Source organism: Cololabis saira, chromosome 3 (genome assembly GCF_033807715.1).
Source record: "Cololabis saira isolate AMF1-May2022 chromosome 3, fColSai1.1, whole genome shotgun sequence".
In the NCBI taxonomy this organism is placed as follows: domain Eukaryota; kingdom Metazoa; phylum Chordata; class Actinopteri; order Beloniformes; family Belonidae; genus Cololabis; species Cololabis saira.
The window spans coordinates 29449083-29473427 of record NC_084589.1 but is presented as its reverse complement, the minus strand read 5'-3'; the positions used below and the strand labels follow the sequence as shown (position 1 = coordinate 29473427).

The 24345-nt window shown below is 42.5% G+C and overlaps 1 protein-coding gene across 2 annotated transcripts in view; it reads right to left on the bottom strand.

Moving 5' to 3' along the window:
* Nucleotides 1-24345, bottom strand: part of si:ch73-22o12.1 (nectin-2) — a 90604-nt gene that overhangs the window by 31035 nt on the left and 35224 nt on the right. Inside the window, exons 4-7 of one of the 2 annotated variants that reach the window (XM_061717144.1) lie at nucleotides 23778-24071; nucleotides 23552-23669; nucleotides 22820-22968; nucleotides 10879-15685 (exon numbers count right to left, since the gene is read on the bottom strand). In XM_061717144.1, coding sequence (XP_061573128.1) covers nucleotides 15105-15685; nucleotides 22820-22968; nucleotides 23552-23669; nucleotides 23778-24071 — 1142 coding nt within the window. In that variant the 3' untranslated portion in view covers nucleotides 10879-15104. Of the gene's footprint in view, nucleotides 1-10878; nucleotides 15686-22819; nucleotides 22969-23551; nucleotides 23670-23777; nucleotides 24072-24345 lie in introns of those variants that run through there. The other variant, XM_061717145.1, reaches the window with a different exon arrangement.

Below are 24345 nucleotides of genomic sequence, written 5' to 3'. Positions count from 1 at the left end.
CAAAAATCACAAATAGTCCAAATAAGGACAAAGTTTTTTCCTAAGAAACACAAAACTGAAACGATTTCATGAAAACATTCTTATAATGATCTTTGAACATTCAATATCATTAAATGTCTTCACCCACTATATACTCATAACTCCCAAAGGGAAAACTACAAACACAAGCATGCACACATGAGGACGTGAGGAGGAAAATACGCAGGGAGCACAAGCAGACGGTGATGCAGACAAACAACTTAAACTCTATCCAAGTAAAGAGACCACCAGCTGAGCTCCTCAAATGAAAAACTACTCTATTAATGTGTGTGTACTGGCTTCGAGTATTTCCAACAACAGGGAGACGGTTCATGGGTGCGCGCACACAAACACGCACACCCACCCACACACACAAGCGTGCAAACACTGCACCAATATCAGGCACCAACATTCATATGAAGAAATGTGATATTCTTGACTTTGAAAGTGCTATGTTTGTGCTTATGACCTTTAAGGTTGAAGGGGTGACTAATGAGACGTGGGGCGACTCAGCTCGGCCTGCCTGCAAGGCTGCTGAATGACTGACAGAGATGAAGGGATGGGCGAGGAATAGAGATGAAGAAAGAAAAAAAAAAGAAAAAGAAGAAATATGAAGGCAGTGTCATCGCATTTTTCCTCCCTCTGGCTCCCCCAGCTGCTGTTCTCTCTTCCTCTCTTGATCACTTTTCGTTGTCGCTCATCTCTCCAATCACCCCTAACCACAGTGCTGCCATCCCCCCTCCGCCTGCTCCATTCTTCCTCCCTTTTTCCCCCCCCTTCTCCTTTCTTCATCCACACAAATGACTCAGTGAAACAGGTCAAGTGTTACAAAATTCCCCCTGAAGCTCAACCTGCCTAATACAAGGCCTGGCTCATTGCACCAAGACAAGTAATACCCTCTCAAAACACACAGAGGGCTACCACCAACACGCAGGGAAGGCAAGCTCATAATGTATAAAAATTTGCATAACCATTATCTTGTACGCCAACTCACACCACAAAACATGAAATTTATCCTGTAGCAATATTTACCATGGTTTGCAATAAAGTATTACAGTCAAGATGTCAAAAATAAATTTCCACAGCTTGTGATCAAAGTGTTTGACTCTGAGTGGAAAATGCACACATACCAGAGGGGAGAGGAAAAAAAAACGTTTATCATCATGAAAAGAAACATCCTCATATTAACAGAGATGAAAAACTAGTTTATCAAGGGATCTTACAGATAAAATTGAAGTCATTCCAGATGTTTTTTTTTCTTTGTTAGTTTTGGAATGCTGATAAGCAAAGAAAGCAATTTAATTTAATCCCCTTGGGTTTTTGGAAGTGATGATTTTCTGAAGCTTCAAAGATCACTAAAAAGATATTCTGCAAATTACTCTGAAATGGAAATAAAATAGCCGAGGACCACCATGTCATTCCTGGAGCAAATAGTTCAGCTAATCCAATATAAAACACACACACAAACACACAACCCCCGCAGCCTTTCTACCTCTCCCACCTGTTCACACTAATGAATAGCATTTGGAAGACAGAGAACCCAGAGGCGCAAGAGTAAAAGTGGTCTTAAGAGAAAGGCGGCAGAGTAAAGGACCTTAAAACAGAATAAATGGGCAGGAAAAACTAAACTCAACACACTTTTGCCCTTTAACCGGACACGCCGAAAGAAAGCAGGTGCCCGACGGCAGAGCATGCACACGTGTTTGCTCTGCGGCCAGGAGGGCTGTGATATAGAAGTTCAACAGCTCCATATATCAGGACTGTGGGGACCTGTGGAGGATAAACGACCTGCAAGCAGTACCTGGACAGTGTGTGTAATACACAGATAAATAACTGAGAGCCGGAGGCGCTATGATGACACGCACGGACTCCTGGAGAGAGCATGCACGCCGCAGCACAAACACAAGGCGATAAATAGACCGGAAGCATGAAGATTGGGCCAAAGCATGCACTTGTTTATGAGAGTTGTGTTTGTCTGAATCCGCTGGGAATGACAGCCATTTGGGAGGGTAATGACTTAGGAAAACTGAAATGTACCGGAACATAAATTAATCAAAATGCGAGATTTGCATCCACACACCCCAGAAAGTACTTTGTGAAGACCATTTTCTGCCATTTGTTATGAATTCCAACTATTACTCACTATGAAGAAAGCTTAGATTTCTGGAGATGCTCCCCTTCGCTGGTCCTGTAGGATTCTGGTGTGCGACTCCAACAGACCATCTATTACTATCAAGGTGGCCAAGATCGTTTCCATATCTGCAGGAATGTTTATACAGTCTTTATAAAACCCTTTCACGTAGAGCCCATATGATGCCAAAAGCCACATTTGAATAACATTTAATTTCCTACAAAAAGATAAGACCTTTTGTCCATTCAAGAATCAATCACTGCCCAAAGCTGTAAATCAAAACGGACCAGGGATGGCGTGGCTGTGCTTTGCATTGCAATGCTGAGCCATTCTCTGGAAAGCTCCATTAAACTCTGAAGCGCACTTCAGCCGAACCTCTGAGGAGTTACCCAGGATGCCTCACTTGTGGCATTGAGTGACAAGCGATATGGTTGAAATCACTGTTGATCCATGAAAAGAGGAGGGGTTAATAAGGGGACAAAAATCATATGGAGGACACCCAGCAAGAGCTGCAGCGTGGCCACTGATCAGCAAAGTGACTCACACTACACACAGCTGCTAGGGAACTGATTTAACTTGGAACACAGATTTGTGTCCTAGAGTCTTTAACGGTTAAAGTAAACTCTAAATTTCAATCTTAAAATGCTTCGTGTGACTTCAATAGCAAAGTGATTGGGGATTTGTTGGAAATGACAGAAGAGAGATGATAAAAGAAGATTTTGAATTATACTGATGTAGTGACACCGGATAAAAGACACACTGTGATTGAATGTCCCTCAACAGATCAACAATGCTTCAACATTTAGTCTTCAGCAGACGATGGGGAGATAAAAGCAGTAGAGGAGAGAAGCCATGACTACAGGACAAGCAATGCCTTGTTAAGATTCCAGACAGATGAATGTCTGGTATGAGGAAGGAGCTGACACAATACAGTGTGGCTCTTCGTGTCTAAGAAAAACAGAGGAGACCTGGGGAGTAGAGGGGGATTTACTTACATAGATAACAGCTCTTTGGACTGCAAGTGAAAGCTCATCCTCAAGTCCACTCCATCATTTCTGTGCTGCACCAGCAGATGTGAACAGCAATCCCACACAGCAGATAAACACAGAGCTGCTTGATGACTCAGTTATTATCGATCCCAACTGGTGATTGTGATTTTTAGAAACTAAAATTATTATACGGACAAGCTCTGAAAAATATACAGCTCTGCAGTTTCTTATAATGTAGAAAAAAATATCCCCCCCCCTTTTTGGACGGTTCATTCAATCAAAGAAAAACCCTACCTTTTTTTTTTTTAACCGGTCAAAGAAAACCTGAAATTAAAAAAAAATATTCTCCTTTAAATTTTATATAAATACACCCTCCCAAAAGTTTACAATGTTCAGACATCTCACTGAAATATTTGACATAATTTGATCAAAATATACTTTGAGATAAATAACTGAAGAGATGCTTTTGTACTGTATTTTCAACAGTATATTTCAACATTTGCACAGTTGTAACTTCTTCAAATCAATTAGTTTTATGACTTAATGTTATATACATACAGACACACGCACACATATATACTCTCAATACTTGTTCATGAAATATTCCCTTTACATCCCCCTATTTCATTCAACACAGTACCCGTCAAAATTTGGAAAATTAGCTCCCGCTTTCTTCCTAATTGTTTGGGATAGCAGACAGTGGATTAAACAGCCCACGCTCTCCCACTGGCAGCATCTCTAAGTCTGAGCTAGCCACGGGCCAGAAAGAAACTAATTTGCACGGTAAATAAATAAAAAATAAAGAATGTAATAGACATGTTTCCTCACATCCTACGTTAGTAAAATCTGTTGAGACTTAGTATAACACAGCTTTAATTTTTTAGCAGACTGCATTTTCTTCACTTTTTTACCTTCCAACTGCTGAAGATCAGCCACATCTGCTATATTTGAATGTCGGTGGAAGCTTGAATATAAACTCATGCCTCCCAGAGTTTTCAGGCAATTATCATTTACTTTTTATATAAAAGTGTAAATGTTTGCCAAAGTCTAGCTGCAGTTTTGAATATTTCCAATCAGCACAAGTGAAGATGTAATCGAAAGCTATTTTGCGCTGAAAGAGACTGAATGAATGATTTTCAAGACTAAAAAACAGAGTGCTACAGTTGTGCAAGGGCAGGCAACCCTGGTCCTTGAGCGCCACTGTCATGTTTTAGATATTTCCCTGCTTCAACACACCATGATACAAACCACCGTGTCATTAACCTTGATGACAAGCTGAGAACGACCATTAATGTGAATCAGATGTGTTGATGCACGGAGACATCTAAAACATGCAGGACGGTGGCATTGAGGACCAGGGTTGCCTACCGCCGCGTTAGGGAGATAGTGCAGTAATTGTTGTGACTTCTTCCTAAAAGCATAAAACACTGAAGCTAGAAAGACACTAATCAAATTAGAAAACAAAAAGGTCTGCGTCAATAAAATCTGATGAGGCTTAGAAGCATCTAAATTGGCTAAACGTCGATGACTGCATGAAAATGTGTTGTTCATCAAAACTATGATAAGATTTGTGATGAAGTTCCTGACAATAAAAAAATTAGTTTGCACGTTTCATAAAGAAAAAAAACAAACAAAAACAGATGCACAGCAGTTACACGCTCAAATAAACACGAATGCACTCCACCATTTACTGCAAACTTGCAGGCCCCAGAAGAATACCTCACGGCCCAAAGATCAAATATTTGTAGACTTATTTTGCTTTTATCTCCATATTCATCTCTCATTCGGGAAGTTTACATCAGAGTGTATGTGGATGTGCACGTGCCAGCGAGTGCGTGTACTTTGTAAGAGCTGCTTGTTGAGACGGTGAATTAAACAGCAAGAGCATTTGATCTGCACAACACTCCAGGGCAAATGCACAAAAAATGAGACACACGCACACACACACACTGCATGCAGCATCAAAATCATTTCCATCACAGAAACTATTCTTAGAAGCAGCAACAAACCACTCTTTCCCCCGATATAATCTCTTTTATTCATATCCACACAAACACAAAAGACACACACACATACACAGACATGCGTGTATTTTGCTCAAAGCTACACTCCCTGGTGGTCATACTGCGTTCACATGATGCTCTGTGTGTGTGTGTTTTATTGTCAAAAACAGGATTTGTTCCAGGTAACAGCATGAAGACCTTTTGGGGTTTATTTAACTCACAACAACACGAGCACACACGGTGCATCTTTCATCTGGTGGTTGCAAGTATTTAAGCAGGTGTGCGTAGGTCAGCGCCACTCTTGAGGACGTCTAAGCGTCTTCTCTCCAGTCTTACTTGCACATGCAGCCCTAAATGCACATACTATCTGAACTGTGAGAAGCTTGAATAAACACAGCTGCAACAACTCGGCCCTCATCACCCTCCTTCCTTTCGCTCCCTCAGCTATCTCCGCTCCATCTTTAAATCAGCCCCTTCCTCCCTCACCATGTTCTGCATTTTGCCCTTTTGGCCTCTCCATCCTCGCATACTCCTCCACTCATATTTTCTCCCAATTTTACTCAAACCTGAATTAGTCACTGTCAGATTTCCACTCTGGGTAGCTCTATAGCCCCATGCCAAGGCCTCAGATCTCCCCCCTCTGCACCATCATGCCCTCTTTGCCCTCCTGCCATACTGACTCTCGTGCTGTGTTCCTCTTTTCCTGCCCTTCCCTGCCCTCGGCCGTGGATGTGCTATCCCGAGGGAGATTCATTCGGCCAACAATGCAGTACAACAACCCCGTTACCTCCAGTTCAGTCAGCACAGGACAGGAAGAGTAACACACCCAGGGGCCTCCAGGGGGAAACAGGAGCATTCACTTCCTCCTGTCTGCCCTAGTTTGAATTTGAGTGCGTGTGTGTGCAGCAGACACATACATGTGAACAAAACTGACAAGGGGCCAAAGGTTTATTTAGTGCTGCAGAAACAAGAATGATGCATTTAAAAATTTCCTGCGTATATTTACAGTACAAATATAAACTCTGTCCACTCTTCTTCCACCTTGTTTCTAAAATTACTTTTTTCCACATTCGAAAGAATCCTCACTTGCTTAAAACAAGTAAAAGACTCCCAAATTCAGAACAAAAACAAAACCCTGCTACCAAAAGGAACCATAATATGTGCTCTTAAAGCTAATCCAATCCACTGTGGTCAGGCAAACAAACAGCTCACATACAGACTCAAATTATGAGCAACATCCAAATGTGTCACAAATGGACTCAGACAGTGTGAAATTAAGAGCTCAACTTGGGAGATTGCTTTTAAAAATAGTGATCTAAATCAAATTAAATAAAACAAGAGTGTGACGGCAGACACAATCGAAAACAATACGTGGGTGCAGGAAATACCGTGTAGACAAATATTAAGACTACAGAGTACATATGTCCCAGGCTGTAATACCATAAATTTGCTAAGACCCAGTCTACAATTAAATTGTCTAATATCTACACTTTAGAGTCCAACACTGCCTGGTTAGATTTAAGAAAAGATCATGGTTCGACTTCAACAACACTGAAACATGTTGGAAAGCTTTGATTTCAAAGATTCTATCCCGAGAAAATGCCCCAAAACAGTAGTTATGTCACACCTTTACAGTCGTCAGATCAGAAATGTTTCACTACCTTTTACATTGTGGATCAATACAATTGCTCATTTTGATGTGAGCCTGGACTGGCCAAAAATGTTGAAAAGCTGACTAAATTTGAAAGCCTCCCCTGATTGCATGAGTTAATCCAAATGATTATTTATTTTATTAATTATTATTATTATTATTATTATTATTAATAATAATGTCACTAATACTAGTAACCCTAAATAAAAACACATTTGCATCAAAATATAAGTATGATACTATTAAATCTTATCAAGTATATTTAAGGTGCTTGGGGAATAGATCCTACCAACCTGCCTTTAAGTACAGACAGAGTTTGCATTTAACCAAGAGTGAAAAGTCAACAAATATTGACTTATTGTCATTAAATCTTGTTCACTGTCAAGAAGAACTAACAATTTTGAGGTCCAAGTAGAAAGCTTGAAGTGAAAAAAAGAAAAGGCATCTCTGACAGTTTATAGGGCTGGTCTTGATTGTTCCGATTAGTCAGTTCAATGATCTGAGAACAATAATAACAGCACAGCAGTAAGTATGCGTGGTTGTGTTGCTCGTCTCCGTGTGGCCCCAGGCTGCACCGGCAGCCTCACGTACCTGAATCAGGTATAGAAAGCAGATGTTTGGAAAACTACACTGACGTCTGAACAAAACATCTTCATCTTCCATAATTTTTCTAACCAGCAATCTAAAATCTGCATGTATAAAAAAGGGTTGCACATGCAAAGGAATGGAAAGGAAGGCGATCAGGCGTTTTATTCAGAGCTGAAAGGTCTGATGTTGCAGCCAGTCAATCAGCAATTCCATGTTATTTCATGTGAGCCCTTGCCATCAAGTTTTAGAGTGGGAACCCCCAGGTTTTCCGCCACTGAATAAACCATGTCATTGTGGTAAAAAGCTTGCCACAGAGGGATACAGCTGGAGCTCACACGGAAAGCTTTTCTCAAAATGGAGAGGCCTTCAAGCTTCCTGTGTTTAATCACGTTTTGCTTTTAGGGTTTTCACCATTATTTTTGGGCCTGACATCCTGCAGCCCCGGTGTGACACCCAGTGCTTTTGCTAATGCTGAATACCACGCCCTGAAATGTTTGAAAGTCAAGAGAAAGAGTAAAAAAATAAAATACTTTTAAATGAGGAAACTATTCTCACAATTAATGATCAAAATTATGAAATTCAAACAAACCACTGGTAGCAACTGTGCTGCTAAGGGAGACACATAATTTGAAAAAAAAAAAAAAAAAAAAAAAAAAAAAATATATATATATATATATATATATATATATATATATATATATATATATATATAATATATATATATACACATTAAAACAGTATTTAGATACATCATTATTAACAAGGCTGACAACTTTTTTATTTACTGCTGCATTTCAGTAATCCATCAGTGCATTCCAACTTTATTTCTTGCATCTCATTTGTTTAATTCTTTTTAACTTATGTCTGTCTGTCTTTTATTTCAGCTTTTAAACACTCACTTTTAAATGCATCTTTTAATCTTTTTATGTAAAGCACTTTGAATTATCTTGTATATGAAATGTGCTATACAAATAAATTTGCCTTGCCAATGATCTTCAAGTACTGCAGTGCGCCCTCACGGATGTGTTTGCACGGCTCAGTCTGCTACTGTACTTTTAGTATAGTAGAAGGGGAAAGAAAACAACTCACAGACAGACACCAGACATTTTTACTAGGTCTTTTTATGGCCCATCAGGCCTGTACTGCTGCCATTTTTATGTCTTTCTCCTTCAATTTGATCTGTGGCAATGTATGCTTGGACTGAGGTCAAATGACTGACTTGGCCCAGTGAGAAAATTGACACTCTTTCAATAAATATTTGTTAATTGCCTTCATGTTGGATAATTGTCCTAAAATAAAATGAAGGATAATGAGGACTAAAAGCTATGAGTCAAATATAGAGTGCTGGGAAACGTCACCCTCAGCTGAAAAATGAGGCTGTTAAAAAGACACCATCTCCCACAACACACAACTACAGCTGGAGATTTGATGATTCACTACAAGCACAAAAGGAGAGAAAAGACCGCTGCTTTAAAGCTAATAAAATATGCAAAAGCTTCTTTAATAATTGAGGTCAGAGGTAGGAACACTTTAATCTCTTTTAAGGCTCAGGTCACCACATCCATCACCCAGATATCCGTGCCACAGGCCTGGCCATCCATCACTCACTCTGGGATTTATTAGTCAGGTCTGGAGCCAGAGGTGAGAGGTTAAATAAGGAGAATTTGCGTTAGCAGTTATCAGTGGAGAGACACCAAAGTGAGTCCGTGTGCTCATCCACACCACATGTACAGATCGTCACATGCTCAATCAACACGGCATGCGTAGAGCTGCCAGAGCTGGAAGTTAAATATGAAGCCATGCACAAGCACCCATGAGTTAAAACAGTCACACGCTGTAGTTAAACACACATTAAAGTGCATAAACACATTAAAATATAAACATCCTGTTTTAATCACCAGCAAAACACTTATTCACTCAGTGCATGTGGAATGGCCATACATGCCATTTGACCAAAGAGCCCACTTGCAGGCTTACTTTATCTCTCATACACACATGTACAAACACGCACACTACTTAGTATAAACAGGGCCACTATCACCTAGCCATATTTGCCCGGGGACATCACACCATGTCTCATCACTATGAGCTAACATTGATAGTGGCAGAGATGCTGTCGCTTTGGCTTAAGATTCAGGTTTTTTTCCCGCTCCAAGCTAAAATTGAACATGTTGTGTACTATGGGGTCACAGCTTTCATAAGATGTTCATACTTTTGTGTAAAAGAGACAAAAATGCAAGTGTCGCCCAGGCTTTTATTACAAAATGCAGCTTAAAAGCTTTACTTGTGCACTCGAGTCTTTTACATTAAAGCAGAAAACCAAAAGAGTCAGAGTGCGGCTGAGTGTAAGTGCTCTATATCTCACCAGCCTGAAATCCAAAGCAATTAGAGCGGCCAGATGGTGGGCTGGACTTGCAGTAAATAGCTGCATTGAAAGAAGAGGCCTGCGACGGAAAAATGAACTGTGACAAGTAGCCAGGATGACACCCAGATACATGATGGCATCAGAGAACTGGGCAGATAACGACGACACAACATAAACCCAACTGTGACCATCGCAGGGCTGTTAACAGCAGGATGGGATTGGGCCTTTTGAAGGGAACTCAGAACTTTTTTTCTCATAATAAGTAAACCAGGTGAAGCAGGTGCACTTGGATGCATTGGAGGAAAAAAAAAAAACGCATATCATTCCAGCACATTCATACATTAACACACTCAAAGACCCCCCCTCCACTTGCCTTTCTGTTAAAATTTGACAAAACCTGTGTGGTTTAGTTGGATTGCATACAATGCGCCTTTCAGAGGCACCCCCTTCACTGAGGTTCAGTTTGGACGGCAAATTGTCCAACTGAAAACAAACTGCCTCCCTTCAGGAAAACCACTGAAGTTACAGCCAAACATTCCTCCTGTTTTCTCTGCCTGCACAGTTACTAGATGAGAGCTTGCAGGGACCTCTGGATGCAATAATATTTATTTATCTTGAAATAAGAGTGCAAATGTGTCATCAGTTCTCATTACCTACATGCTCAGATTGGAAACCTGCTAGAAATATGTGCCCTTTAAAACAACTACGCATATCTGACACTCGTTACCAAGGCAACAAGTTTACTTCAGCCAACCAGGACAGATGTGCCAAAATGAAAAAACTGGGATGACACTTCAGTACAGGACAATTTATCTACAAAAATGGCTTCCTCTCTTTCTGCATTCAGTATTGCTATAAGTCTGTTATCACACCTCTGCTGAGATGCACACCGACTTATCAAACCTGAAACAAGTCAAACATCCAGACGAGGAAATGAGTTTGGAAATAGAGTGGGGGCTTGGTGACAAGAGACAAAGGAGCCCCTTCATATCCTGATCAATTAATCTATAAATCTAATCAAGAGGAATCAGTACCTTTACTCATTCTGGCTCCTCAGTGATCCTGGTAATCAAGTGTTAAAGAGCAGAAGAAGAGAGAAAAAAAGGAACATACCACGCACAGCAAGACGAACATTTCAAAAATCAAGAATCCTTTAATATCAACCAAATACGAAAAAAAAATATATAGAAAGACATGACAAAATTGTGACGACAATTCTCATTTGATTTCTCTTTTTGAAGACCAAAATAAATTCAAAGCGATACAAAAAAAGACAAAAACAACTTTTACACAGAGCAGTCAATAATAGAAAGCACATTTTGGGGTAAGACCGTTTTGTTGGTGTCTGTTTACACTTCACTTGTATAGAAGAAGCACATTTGCCAGTTTTGGCAGCAATCACAGCGCAGCAGTCAAGAATAAAGCACTCAGAAAACATAAATTATAAAGCACTGCAAAATAACAGGAGAAGAGAAACTGTAATAGAAAAAAATAAATCCTTCATGCTTGCTGTCACAGAGTAATACACGAATGTGACACCATAAATTAGTAATTCTTTTTCTCTGCTACATATTTATATATTTATACTATGTACACAAGGTGTTTTTTTCCGGTAATGCAAGTGTGATGAGAGATGTTAAGGCTTTGATTAGTCATCAGATGTCTGGAGCCAAACAAACAGCCAGAGTATGAGGCTTTCTGGGAAAATGAAATACTTTTGTTTTTTTCTCTACATAAACTTGTGGTATTTTTTTTTTTTTTAAAGCAATTTGTCTGACAAACCTTTAAGGTGGTGGGCATGGTGTGTGTGTCACGGTCCGTGGAGGCAGTCAAGACAGCAGAGGTGTCCGAAGAATTAGAGGTGAGAGAAAAATATGATGCGAACGCAGGACTCTGCTAAAAGCACTGATATCGGATCCCAGATGGCGAGCAGGCCAGCGCAGTGACCCTTTAATGAGAGCTGCACTTCCCATGAAGAAAAAAAGAACAACAGGACAGACAAATGCTTTCCTGAAAAGCAAGCTTTTCTGTCACAGATTGAAAGGTCCGCGTTCCCCTGAACGAGAGGTCACCTCTTCAGCACGGTTACAGGCTGGGAAGCAGGGGCGCAGATTTTGCTGCAACCCAACAGGACACGGCACATTTTCTGACACAGTCACTGAGCAAAAAGAGGGAAAATAATAACTTTTTTTCTTATCAGTTTTTTATATTGTTTTTTTTTTTTTATCTGTATGTGTGCAGCTATGGGAACAGATTTGTGTAGGCTTATGTCAGAAGACTGCAGAGTTGTCAGGTATGAGGTGCTTGCTGCACAGTTTGGCTGTGGGAGTGAGCATAATGAGAGAGACTCAGGGGTGTTTGTGTGTGGGCGAATGTTTCTCTACATTCACCGTATGTACACGTACCGTATGTGTGCGTCTGTGTGTGAGCAAGTCTTCAAAATGCACAATAAAATCTTCAGTTTGCCACTTTTTTTCCACGGTGACAGAGTGGCTACTCAGGTTACAGCCCTGGTGGCGAGGACAGATGTCCCAAAGTCTGCGAGCATCACCACAATACACACCAGCACACAACTATACACAAACAGAAAGCTGACTCAGACTTGCTTGTGGGGTTAAGGTTTACCTGTGTGGTTTTGTGTCCTGTGTAGAGAATCAATCAAAGAGTGGGAGTGAAACTACTTGTCCACAAAAAAAATAACATGTGCTTGTTATTAACAGGGAATGCAGATAGTCGGATAAACTCCCAAATTACCAAATTGATTTCTACGTTTCAGGTAAACTAAGCTCAGCCAGTTCAGGGTGTTGTAAACACCCAAACTTCTGAGGTATTAGTCAACTTAAAAATTACATTCTAAATACCCTCCCAGACATTTCAAATTTAGACCAAGCCGAACCTAGAACGCATTTCTTTTTGATTCTTGGCAGCGCTGGCTCCATTGATCTGATATTTACAATTTTTTTCCTTTTTTTTTTTTAAATATCCACATTTTCACAAGAAAAATAAAAATGCTTACATATATTGAACACATATATACCTCACACCAAAATGTACATAACGTTTTGTCCCTTGTTGATATTTTTACCTCTAAAAATCAAGTCTTACACTCATTTCTATTTGTAGTTGTGACAAGTGCAAAAATAAGTAATACATCACCTTCAAATTGAGTGGTTGCGATAAATCAGTCGTGTTCCTTACATTTCGCGTACCCCAGGTTGACCGGATTTGCGTTTACGTATAAACTAAGGCCATTAGACAACAATCCTATCAAACACGTTGGCTTACAGTATGCATGCCAGACATTGTTGAAACAATAAATGCCGTCTCTATTTTTGTCATCCGCCTCCTGTGTCCCTCTCCTGTTCCGTCTCTGCCTGTTTGAAGGTTAACTGCCATCACAATGGCAAACAAGGGCCGTCTACGAGCTACAAGGTCTTTACGCAAGTGTTTCTCTTACAACAGAAGGTCAAGGTTAAGCAGCCATATAAGAAACGCAAGGCAAGCATAGTCATCTCTGCCCTTGGCAATGGGTCACTCCCCCTTTCACCTCATGAACCTGCAGCAAATGCCAACCCCAGTTCTTAGCAGTCTTTACGGAGGTCAGGATAGTCATCAAGACAACACTCACCAGATTCCCCCCCTTGGGGATCACACAGGAGTTGATCAGAAGGCCGGGGAAAGCGTGATTAGAGGAGCTTCTCTCTGCGATTGTCCAGAAACTTTGACACATGCAAATGTGCACAGAGCATCTCAGAGCGCCGTACAGTAGCCATGGAGTAATATTTGCCTGAGTGAACCTCTAGTGGCTCGTTAAAAGGATGAATTAACAGTCGGGAGACAATCTGCCCTGAAGCTGCATCATAAAAGGCCATTTCACCACCCGCTGCCCATCAGTCAATATCTAACCTTTTATGCGTCCCGATCAATTCACCACATTTAACGTCCACTAATGGAAAGAAATATTATATGATCCTCATTGAAAATCTGTCTTGCCTAACACCATTGTACTTTGGAGGCAAGGCTTTGTTATATCCATCCATTTACTAGAGTGGGGGAGGAGGCGAGGGTCCCTGCACAGCAAGCATGGCTACTCCAGGTGGATTACTCAGACCTGATATGTCAGGGCGGGCTGGCCTGGAGTCCAGTGAGTGGAATGTGCGACACATCAAGAGCGGTAAAATACCCCCCCCCCCCCTGCTCTCAGTGGCCCTGACCTCTTCACTGCCCGGGATAAATCATCAACTACCCATAAACACTGGAGAGAGCGGTGAAGAAAGAGACGACGCGTGGGGATGATGGGTAAAATAGAGGTGGGAGGGAGAGAAAACGCCACGTCATAAACAGCAAGTGGCGGCAATCTGTTGGTGCCAGCTAAGCGAACGACTTCACGGCTCATTACCAATCAAGCTCCTCCTGTCAGGAGCGCTCTGAAGAGATGAGGATGAAAACGAAGGGAAAAGAAGAGACGCGCTCGTCTCTAGTCCTCCTTCATCCTGCCTCTTCATCCTTTCGACCCTGTCAGATCAGCTACACCTCATTCCCTCATTACTTGTTTACAGTCTCTAAGCTCCAGGCACAGCACAAACGTCTGCATGTTAATACCTTGTTAAGAAGTTGTTTCAAGTACTCTGTGAGCTCACATTTATTAAATTTGTCTTTTAAATTTGTGAATCACAAAAGGGGCCGAACGCTTTTCGGATTTTGTTCAATTCCATCTTTGAGTCTTCCATCTCTTTTAGTGTGCAGGGACGCTCGTTCAGAGTTTTAGAGACAGGAGGAGAGAGCAGAGAGAACACATGACATGAGCAAATGCATTCGATGCTTCTCTAGTTTAAAACCACACCAACACACCAGATGTCATTGTGCAACACACAACCAAAAACAAAGTGTTTTCCACAGGAGGACTCAGAATTGCAAACATCCTGTAACTCTGTGACAACCTGTTTTTTTTTCTTTTTTTTTTGTGAAGTTAAGAGTGAAAAGGCAAGTGAGATGCCTTTTGTACTGTCAAGCTATTGTGATTTCTTTTTCCTACTCCGATACGATATAGTTTGTCTTTTAGTCTGTCAAGAGTCAAGGTCCCGATGATGGAAAGAGCATCAGCAGAAGCGGTGAAAACAGGTTGTTCTTTTCTCTGTTTGCTTTTCAGTTCTTAAGGAGCTGATAACACTCCTTTTAAAAATATCCCGCACACCCTCTCTGTTTCAGACAAGTCAATTCTGGGGCTGCACTGTGATTAATAACAGGATATATTTAAAAATCAATTTTCAAAAAATAAGAGTGGTATTCTTCTTTTAGACTGGGACACAATTCCAGAGCTTTCTTTTTTCTCCTCCTCCTCCATTATTTTGCTGCTCCTTTATACGTAGACAGCAGTCCGCGAGATGACCGAGCCATCCCTCTGGGACTCCATGTCATCATCCAGGTAATCTTCAACCATTTTGTCCTGGTCATTAGCAGGGCGAAGCTGAAGGATGGGGGCCACTCCAGAGAAGTGGTCGTACCGCTCGTCGTCCTCCATCTCATCAAACTTCCTCCTCTCTGCATCATATAATTCGCTGCTGAGGAGGATGTCTTGGGCGGTGGGTGTAGTGGCGACAATTTCAGGGTGGCCCTCCATGGTGAGTGGCTGGTGGTGGTTGTTTTTCTCTCCGAGGCCTTGGGACGAGCTCTCGTTGTAAACGTAGATGGGGCCGTTGTTGTTGCCGCCGCCGCCGCCGCCGCTTCCTGCCCCTCCACCTGTGCCGTTCTTGCTCACCTTCTTGCCGCCACCAAATATGCGCGTCTTCATGTCGGTGCCGTTGGCTCGGTAACCCTGTTGCTGCCTGCGGCTACGGGCGATGAGCACGGCAATGAGGGCGGCAACCAAAAGGAGAGCCAGCAGGGAGCCTATAACAGCTCCTGCTACCACGCCAGCATTGGAAGAGTTCTGTGAGGGCTCTGTAGGAGGGAGGAAAGGCAAGAAGAGAGAAAAATGGAAGAAAATGAAAAGAATTTTAAAAGGAACGAAACAACAAGAGGAAAAGGAGAGACAGAAAAAATGTGTAGGAAGAAAAAAGGGAAAACGGGGGAAAAAGTAGAGGTAGGATGATGTCAGTGGTTCTGATCTGAAGTGTATTCAGTCAAGTGTGTGAGAATCCTAAGGTGTCAGTGCCGTCAAACATGCGTGAGTGTGTGTGTTAAGCTTCCTGCTATACTGACATTTCCTCCCATCCCTCAGAGCTGCTCTTGTCCTCATTCCCACAGCCACGTCACAACATTTCAGCCACTTTTCCCCATGTTGCCCTTCGACAGCTGGGGTCTGCACAAGGCTCACCAGAAATCACAACATAAGAGGGAAAAACAAAAAAACCAACACAGTTCAAGCCACACACACTTGGTAGAGGAGGGGGCGGTAGGGTGGCGTGTGTGGAGCAGAACAGGTGGTGGGCATGCGGAGGCGGAGTAGGACGGTGATAATGATGAACGAAGTAAGGCAGGGTGGAATTAATGAGGAAGAAGAGAAGGTGGTTGATTGAGTGACTGACAAAGTGCCACAGCGGAATGACAACTCTTCCTGGAAGCCACAAATGCAGAGGAGAGGGCAGACTGGCACCCTTTCCACTTATGTAAACCACAGGAGCTGCTTCAGTGCTCGCTGCTATACTCAACGTGGATCCATTTTTTAATACCCGAATCATAAAGTTATTGACAATTGCTCTACATATGTAGACATAAAAAAATAGGGAAATGCTTTTAATTGCTTTGTAAAACTGACTCAAGAGGATACAAGCAAAATCCAGCCAACCAATTGCACATCTGTGTGCCTGAACACTTCTGGGATAAAGTAGTTGCGTCTAAATCAGGTTTGTGAAGAGGTCCCACATGACTCGTCAGCAGTATAGTTCTTCCCACTCCCCTGACACACTTTGGCTGTCATATTATGTTGCATTTTAAAGCAGGCATTCGAGCTAAGTAGTAGGAAAATATGTAGTTGAATATAAATATGTAGTAGTAGATTTTAGCACTTTTTTTGTTTGTTTTCTTTTTTATCTGGCTCATAGTTGCAGTAAAGTGTCCCCAGTTAAAGCATAAGGAATTCTCAGTGAAAGGCATTTTATATTTTTGCCCATAGTGGTCTAAAAATGTATAGAATCAATGCCAGCTTCGACCTCTTGGTGGCATGGACGCATTTCAGTCACAGCTTAACGACAATACTCTGAGCAAAGCCACAAGAAACACAGAAATGGTGTTACAGTTTTCCACAGGTTTTTCTGAGGTCATGACTTCAGGGCATTTTGTGCTTTTGGGGACTGACAACATCCCATAAACAGGACCCATGACCGTTTTTGACCCATGCGATCATCTATAACTCAGTGGGCTGAAAGCTTACGACCGCCAGAAGTAATGTTATTTGCAGTCACTGCACTGTGACACACTATAAAGACAAGAAAGAAAAAAGCCCCACAAATGGCTCCAGTTATATTGTATGGCAAATGTGCAGACAACGTATCTAGTGAGTAAAACAAAGTCTGAATACATTAAAGGTGGCTTATGTTTTATTATGTAAGCCGTTTCTAGACCAACATGTCATCTTTGGAGATTTAAAGACTAAGCCTACTTTTAGAGGGGGAAATTGATTCTCTGTATATATTGTTCCCATACTTAAAAGGATTAAGCGTATTCATGTTATGCATTCTTTTATCTTCTCTTACTGAAACATTGTCACGTTACTCTTTCAACAAATTTGAATGTAGCAGAAACACTAATATGGAATCAAGTCCTCTCAAATATAAATTTACAGTGATTCAGCTTCCCTCAGGATTTAGTACTTGAGAAAATAAAATAAAATAAAGCCATGGTGAGCAAATACATGTTTAATTGTACTCCTTACTTGAAAGTGATCAGGAACCCTTAGAAACACTGAACATCCTCTGTTGCTCTAGCTCTCGTCTCTGCACTTTTGCCAGCCGCTGCAGAGGATTAGCTGCAGGACGCTGCTGTTGAAATCCCTGCCTAAATTTGAAAGTGGCAAAATCAGCTCAATTCTTATTGTCATTCCCATTTGAAATCCCACAGACGTGGGCCCTTCTTGTTAAGTGTACAGAGAGCTGACAGAATTACTCTTGTAGCGCCGATTCTTGTCGAGAGAAAATGGAACTCTGCTGCTGTCTGCACCTGTGCGCTGCTCTTTTTTTCTCCCCCATTTGCGTTGGCTTCTTCTGTCCTCCACATCCTTTTTTTCCCCCCTCCATCTCTGCTTCCACTTCACCAGCTGTCTCATTGAAAACCCATTTTCGCAGTCATCTCTCCAGTTTACATTTGTACTTCTAATACTACTCTCTCTCTGCATTTCACACAACACATGCCCATGGACAGAATTAATAATGATGTATACGTTTTCTCTTCTTTCCCATTTTTTTACCACCGGCCTCCCTTAGCACACTGCCTCTCTTTTCTTGTGCAGGACTAAACAGTGCAATTCACACACATGAGCGAGAGCTAGGACTCCGCGTGCACCTCCAACAGGAACACAGGAAGTACATTATCACCTCTGGCTGTGTGGCACTCCACCACATGTAACGTGGCAACTATCTCCGTGCAATCTTTGGCCCGAGTGTCGCCACATTTCTCCCACATCAAAGAGAATTACTCTAACATTTAAATGCAAATTTCCCCAAAGTACCATTCATCCAATTACTTTTAATGCGTTGATCAAGTCACTTCTGAAGTGTCGCTCTCAAAGTCTGTGCTGTTAAATCCTTTTGTGAATAATAATTCATGCTTTATTTTAACCTTTTTGAGACAACATTTAAAAGGTTTTTTTTTTTTTTTTTTTTTTTTTTTTTTTTTAAAAAGGCACTGTAAAGCAGCCACCCCAGGCTCCCTGTACAGGCCCACTACAGACTCACACGCATCCTAACAAAGCACCAAAGGAATTTATTGAAGGGGATGAAGAGGGTTCATCTTATAAACTGTGCCTCTGGATGAGCCGGCAGTAACACTGCAATATGCATGCTGTGTGAATAACCGTAGGAGGACGGGGGAAAAAAAAAAAGAAAACTAAACATGCATATCGAGAGTAAGTAAGTAAACTCTACCCCCAACTCCCCCTAAACACATACAGCATACTGTGGAAGCCAAAAAAACCTCAAGCTTCTTATGAAGTTACGTCCAAATTGACTCTACGCTCCAAATGCCCGCAAGTAATGAGAGACGCGGTGTGGAGGGAAACGTTACAGCAGCCTCCCAGAAACATGAGTGGTCCTAGTCACATACACTTGCACACCATTACGGTCCTCAGTGATCGGCTGGTGGGCAGCACCTGGAGCATAGCTCTGTAGTATTCTTTGTCAGACTGTTAAAGTTATCGAACAGAGCGGTGTGTGTTTGGAGAACAAATGAGTGTGTATGTGTGGGCTAATGAGGGGTGGGAAGGGGGCCAGTTGCAGGCTGGAGGGAGACTTGGCTCCATCAGACCTGTTCTCTGGCTGTTTTCGCATGGCTAGAGACACACTGACAGAGACAGGCAAATGGAGGCAGACGCACGCTTACACACCCTAACCCAGCGGAGAAAAACAGCCGAGCCCCCTTGCCCTTGAACTGTCTCCTTAGATACGTCTGAAAATGGGGAGGGATTGCACAGAATTGAAAGGAAATCTCTTTTCTGTTGAACTAAAAGGCCCTCACGCTGCACTGTGGGAGCAGTCTGTGGGGTCTGTGTTTTTTTGGATGTTCGGATAAGCTACCATTTTTAGTACCGAATGGAGTACAAGTAAGAAGATGGAGGAGAAGTTAGGAGAAGTTTTCCCCTGAGAGGAACCCAGAACGGAGGAGTGGAAACTACTAAGCTGTGATTAACGAACAGCTACTGCTATTTAAGAGTTAAGCTTAGAAAGAGAGGGAGATGGCATGGGCATGGGAGAGAGAGCGAGAACGCTGGGGGCAGGAGTCTCTTCTCTGAGCAGGGAGCTCAGCACCAGACTTGCGGAGGCTGAAAGACAACCTCAGAAAGATAAAGTAGAATGAGGAGAGAGCATATGCAAACTGGGAGGATGAACATAAGCAATGAAAAGAGCAAACTGCAGCCAAAGAGATAGTGAGGAAGAGATAGATGGAAAGAATAAAAAAAGGAGTATGTTTGTATGTGACTAAGCAGCAGGATCAAAAATGAGAGGAGGAGAGGCTAAGAGAGGAGAGGACATCCATCCCTCTCTGCGTCCCCGTGTGCACGAGGCAAGACTGCGGACAGGAGGCTGGAGTAAGCAGCCACACTCGTGAGTAGGCTCATGTTTGTGTGCGTGTGTCATCCAGCTGTGGGGTAAAAAGGAGAGGGGGACCTGCCATGTAGCAGGTGCTGACCATTTCACGCCTGTCGGCCCCTCTTAGGCCCGTTTGTTTACACACATTTACATTAGCCTCTGCAGGTCTGAATCACACGCCCATCTGGAGTCACTGCACATCTGTCTTAATCTGCATTTTGACTCTGATCCACTCTTTCATAGCTCTCAACTGTAACGACTTTATGCACACTTATCTACTCTCCACAAGCCTCCTTCACGCTGACGTCTGCTGGTTGCCTTAGTCACCTTTCAGCTGCTGGTGAATTTAGCACCCATTTTATCCTCCTCCTTCCAACTGAGTCAAGATTGGAGTAAGATGGAGGGAGGAGGTGCTTGCCAGTCAGAGAACATGACTCGATGGAGGAGGGAGATGACAGGACAAGGAAACTGGAGGAAGTTCAACACCAGAGAAAAAAAAAACCAAAGAGACCAAAAAGAAAATGAGAGGAGAAAGTGGGAAGAAGAATGGGGGAGGAGTGGAAAAGCGGGATAAAAAAATGAGAGAGTGAGGAAGGGATGGTGGAGGCAAAAGAGAAGCAGTGAGGAGCTGAACCAGCAAAGGGTGACTGATCCACTCTGAGAGGCTTGGAGAGTGAAAGAAACATGCGCTGTGCTGAGAAATTGTGGAGGCCAATGCCTGTGGAGATAGGATGTAATGGCACAAAGATTCACATGGGACTTTTAAATGCTGTCAGCATTGCTCTCCCCCTCCCTTATGCCTTCACCCACTCCCCCTCTCTGACTAAGGATTGCATGCTGGCACTGATTTATCCTGGTGCACACTCCCCGTCTTTGTAGTCTAAAAGCAGCAGCCTCCATCTTGGTCCCCTTTTCTCAGGATCTTTGCATCTTCCTTGCTTGTTGCTTGTAAGACGCAGCAGGAGATGGCGATATCCTTTTTCCTACCGAGGCCAGTTAAACCGCTACTGTATTCAGCAGTACAGAGTGGCCCCAGAGGAGGAGTGACGCACGATATGACACCGTCAGGAGTCAAGGGACTTAAAGAAAGAAGGGGGTATTGAGAGGGAAATAAAGGGGAGGAAAAGAAGAAAAAAATCCAGGGTCGTTCTTAAGATGTAGCCAGCAGAGAAATATCTTCTCCCTTCCCCCAGTTATAGACAAGGTGCCTCCACATCATCAGAAAATAACTTTAGGTTAAGTGCAAGCATGCATCAGAAGAGTGCAAGGAAATGCATTTTGTATGAGGTGAAATGCAGGAGTGAACCCTGTTGAAAGGTGCAGCTAAACTCCAGGGATGGGTTGGGGGTTGGGAAAGCATGGGCTGTTTTTCAGTCCAACTGGCACCATTCGAATTTTTCTTCTACAAAACCTGAAGAGGTTACAAGTAACCACTTACACGCAAACACACAGAGAAATACATACATCCATTTAATAAACATGGGAACCTTAACTGTTTAAGTGCAGGTCTCATATGATTGTTACCAAAGACCACAAAACCCACTTTATTTCAAAGTCAAGAGTATCACTGCCAGTTGAATGCATCACTTTTACTGATTGCCATCTCAGTTTTAAGGACTAAGACTCTCATAAAAGCCCTGCTCATTTCCTTTGCTTTAGTCCCTGCTTTAATTACCAATGGTCAATGGTCGATTCTGTGATCTGAATTATGAATGGCTGCCTTCTCAAATACAAATAAAAAAATAAACAAAAATAACTATGGCAAGGACCATCATGGCCATGTGAACCAATAACAAATTGCATTACACTTAAAAACCTTGTGGAAAAAATTTCATTACGACTCGTGAATCGGCCCGCAGACCTTGTACACCGCTGAGGCAGAGGAACTTTGATGATTCAGTTCATTAAGAGCATGCAAAGAGACTTGGAGAAATGGCATGCAATCTTAATAGCAAGCAGCGAGAGACATATAAAGTCAAAGGAGATTAAATAAAACAAAGAAATACCACTCAAAAGCACGAACACACACACACACACACACACACACACACACACACACACACACACACACACACACACACACACACACACACACACACACACACACACACACACACACACACACACACACACACACACACACACACACACACACACACACACACACACACACACACACACACACACACACACACACACACACACCAAGGACAGAGCAGCTGGACCCTCTAACCTTACCCTTATGCACCCAAGACAGTCCTCAGCATAGAGTATGTGTGTGTTTACGGGACATGTGAGGTAGAGCGACGTCTATCCCGCCGGTAAGAGCCCAGAACACCAGGAAATGTGTGGCTTGTGTGATGTAAGAGCAGTTGGTTCCAGTTCATCAATCCTCAGTATATAAATGTTTTCATGCGCACGCCTCAGGAGAATTTATATGATGGATGGATCCTAAGTATGCATTTCATTTTACTTCCGAAATTCCCACTGCTTTATTGATACATTTATTATGCATAATTTATCTGCATGTTTGGACATTTTCAACTCTTATAAATTATACCAAGTATTGACTTTAACCTATTTTGAGCAGTAGATGAGTGGATTTATGACGACGAGTCATAGTATCAGAGGGAAGCACATAAAAAGGCCTCTTCTTTTAACAAAATATTCTTTTGATAAATATTACACGTGCAGATAATAAATGACGGATGGATCTGCAAATATATCTGATGTAAACATTTTGAATCTCACCGTATCTACACGAGGAGCATTTTTAACTTGCGGTGTGTTCATAAGCTAAAAGATGTGCGCTTGTTTGTGTAGCCCAGCTCACCTCTGACTATGGCGGTGACCTGGTCCTTGCTGATCCCGATGCGGTTCTTCACCTCGCAGACAAAAGTGGTGTTGACAGTCTCATCCACCTTTAGCACCTTCAACTCTTTGTCTTTGATCACCACTGTGTCTGGCATCTCACCGGACATACTGCGGGGACAGAAGCGCATTGTCATGAGACCAAAGAAAAGAGAAAGTCATGAATGATTCTATGCACAGAGATGAAAATGTATAGAAATAAGCTGCATTATACTGTGTCATCAAACTCCTCTAATCTTGATCGGCAGTGCAGTTTCCCACCATTGTCAGTTTTCCACCCTCCTCAAATCTATTATTACACAGAGCTTGAAAATGCAGCGGGAACATAAGGAAAGCCAGATCTAATAGGTACAAGCCTTAAATCCGACCTCTTGACCCCCCCCCCCCCCCTTATTTTTTGTCACAGTTACATTAATGGCAAATTATACTGTAAGAGGGAAAGATGAAGCTACACCGTATTTTTCATCACAGAAGGGTTAAATCTTGTCAAAGTGTCCATTAAAAGGAATGATCCACCCATTTCCATAATCAGAGCGTTATTCTGCAGTGGTACTAATAATAAAAGGCCTGATGACAGCTCTGTGAGGAAAGCAAACCTGGAAGTGCACATTAAGTAGGCAAAAATATGAGAAAAAGAAACCTTGAAAGAATAACAGACGAGACTATGAAAATTCCACGACGTGCCGCTACTTACGTTTTCCAGTTGACAGAGAGTGGAACAGGATTTGCTTTAGCCTGACAGGTGAGCACCACGTTTGTGCGACCCATATACCAATTATTGTCATACCCGACTATTGTCACCTCAGGGGGATCTGGGGGAGGACAGAAAGGCACGTTAAAGCATGCACACCGATGGGATTTATGAGAGCAGGGTCGTGTGTGTGTGCTGAAGCTGCTGGTGGGTGGTGGGCAGGTCTTACATTGAATGGCTAGCTTCAGCTTGATGCTGTCTGATTTGACCTGGGTCCTGTGCTCCACCACACAGCTGATGTCCTTCCCGTTGTCTGACGATTTGGGAATCATGCGGTACTTGCTGATCACCGTCACGGTGTTGTCGGCCCCTGGCTTAGACTCTGTTGTTGCATTACCGTTGGCTGTGGTCACCCAGGAGATCTTGGCAGGTGGGCGCCCATCTACGGACTCGCAGGTAGCCACCACAGCTAACTGACTGCCAGCCACCACCGTGGCGGCGGAGGCCGAGTTGAGGGGCTTTGCTGTTGGACGCATGGGTGAAATGATGCAAGATCAGAGGATGGGATGGAGATGCAAAGAGACACACATGGACAGAGCAGATTAAAGAGTGTAGACATAGATAACAGGGAAATAAGACAGCTGCAGGAAAAGATAATTTGCACCATTATTGATAAACAATTCAGGTCACCTGCCTGGTACAAGCAAATGTCATCTGTCCCCCTCTACTCCCCCTACTCAATCTGGTCTCTCTCTAGAGCCTTCATTGACAAACAATTACAATCAACAGAGGAAAAC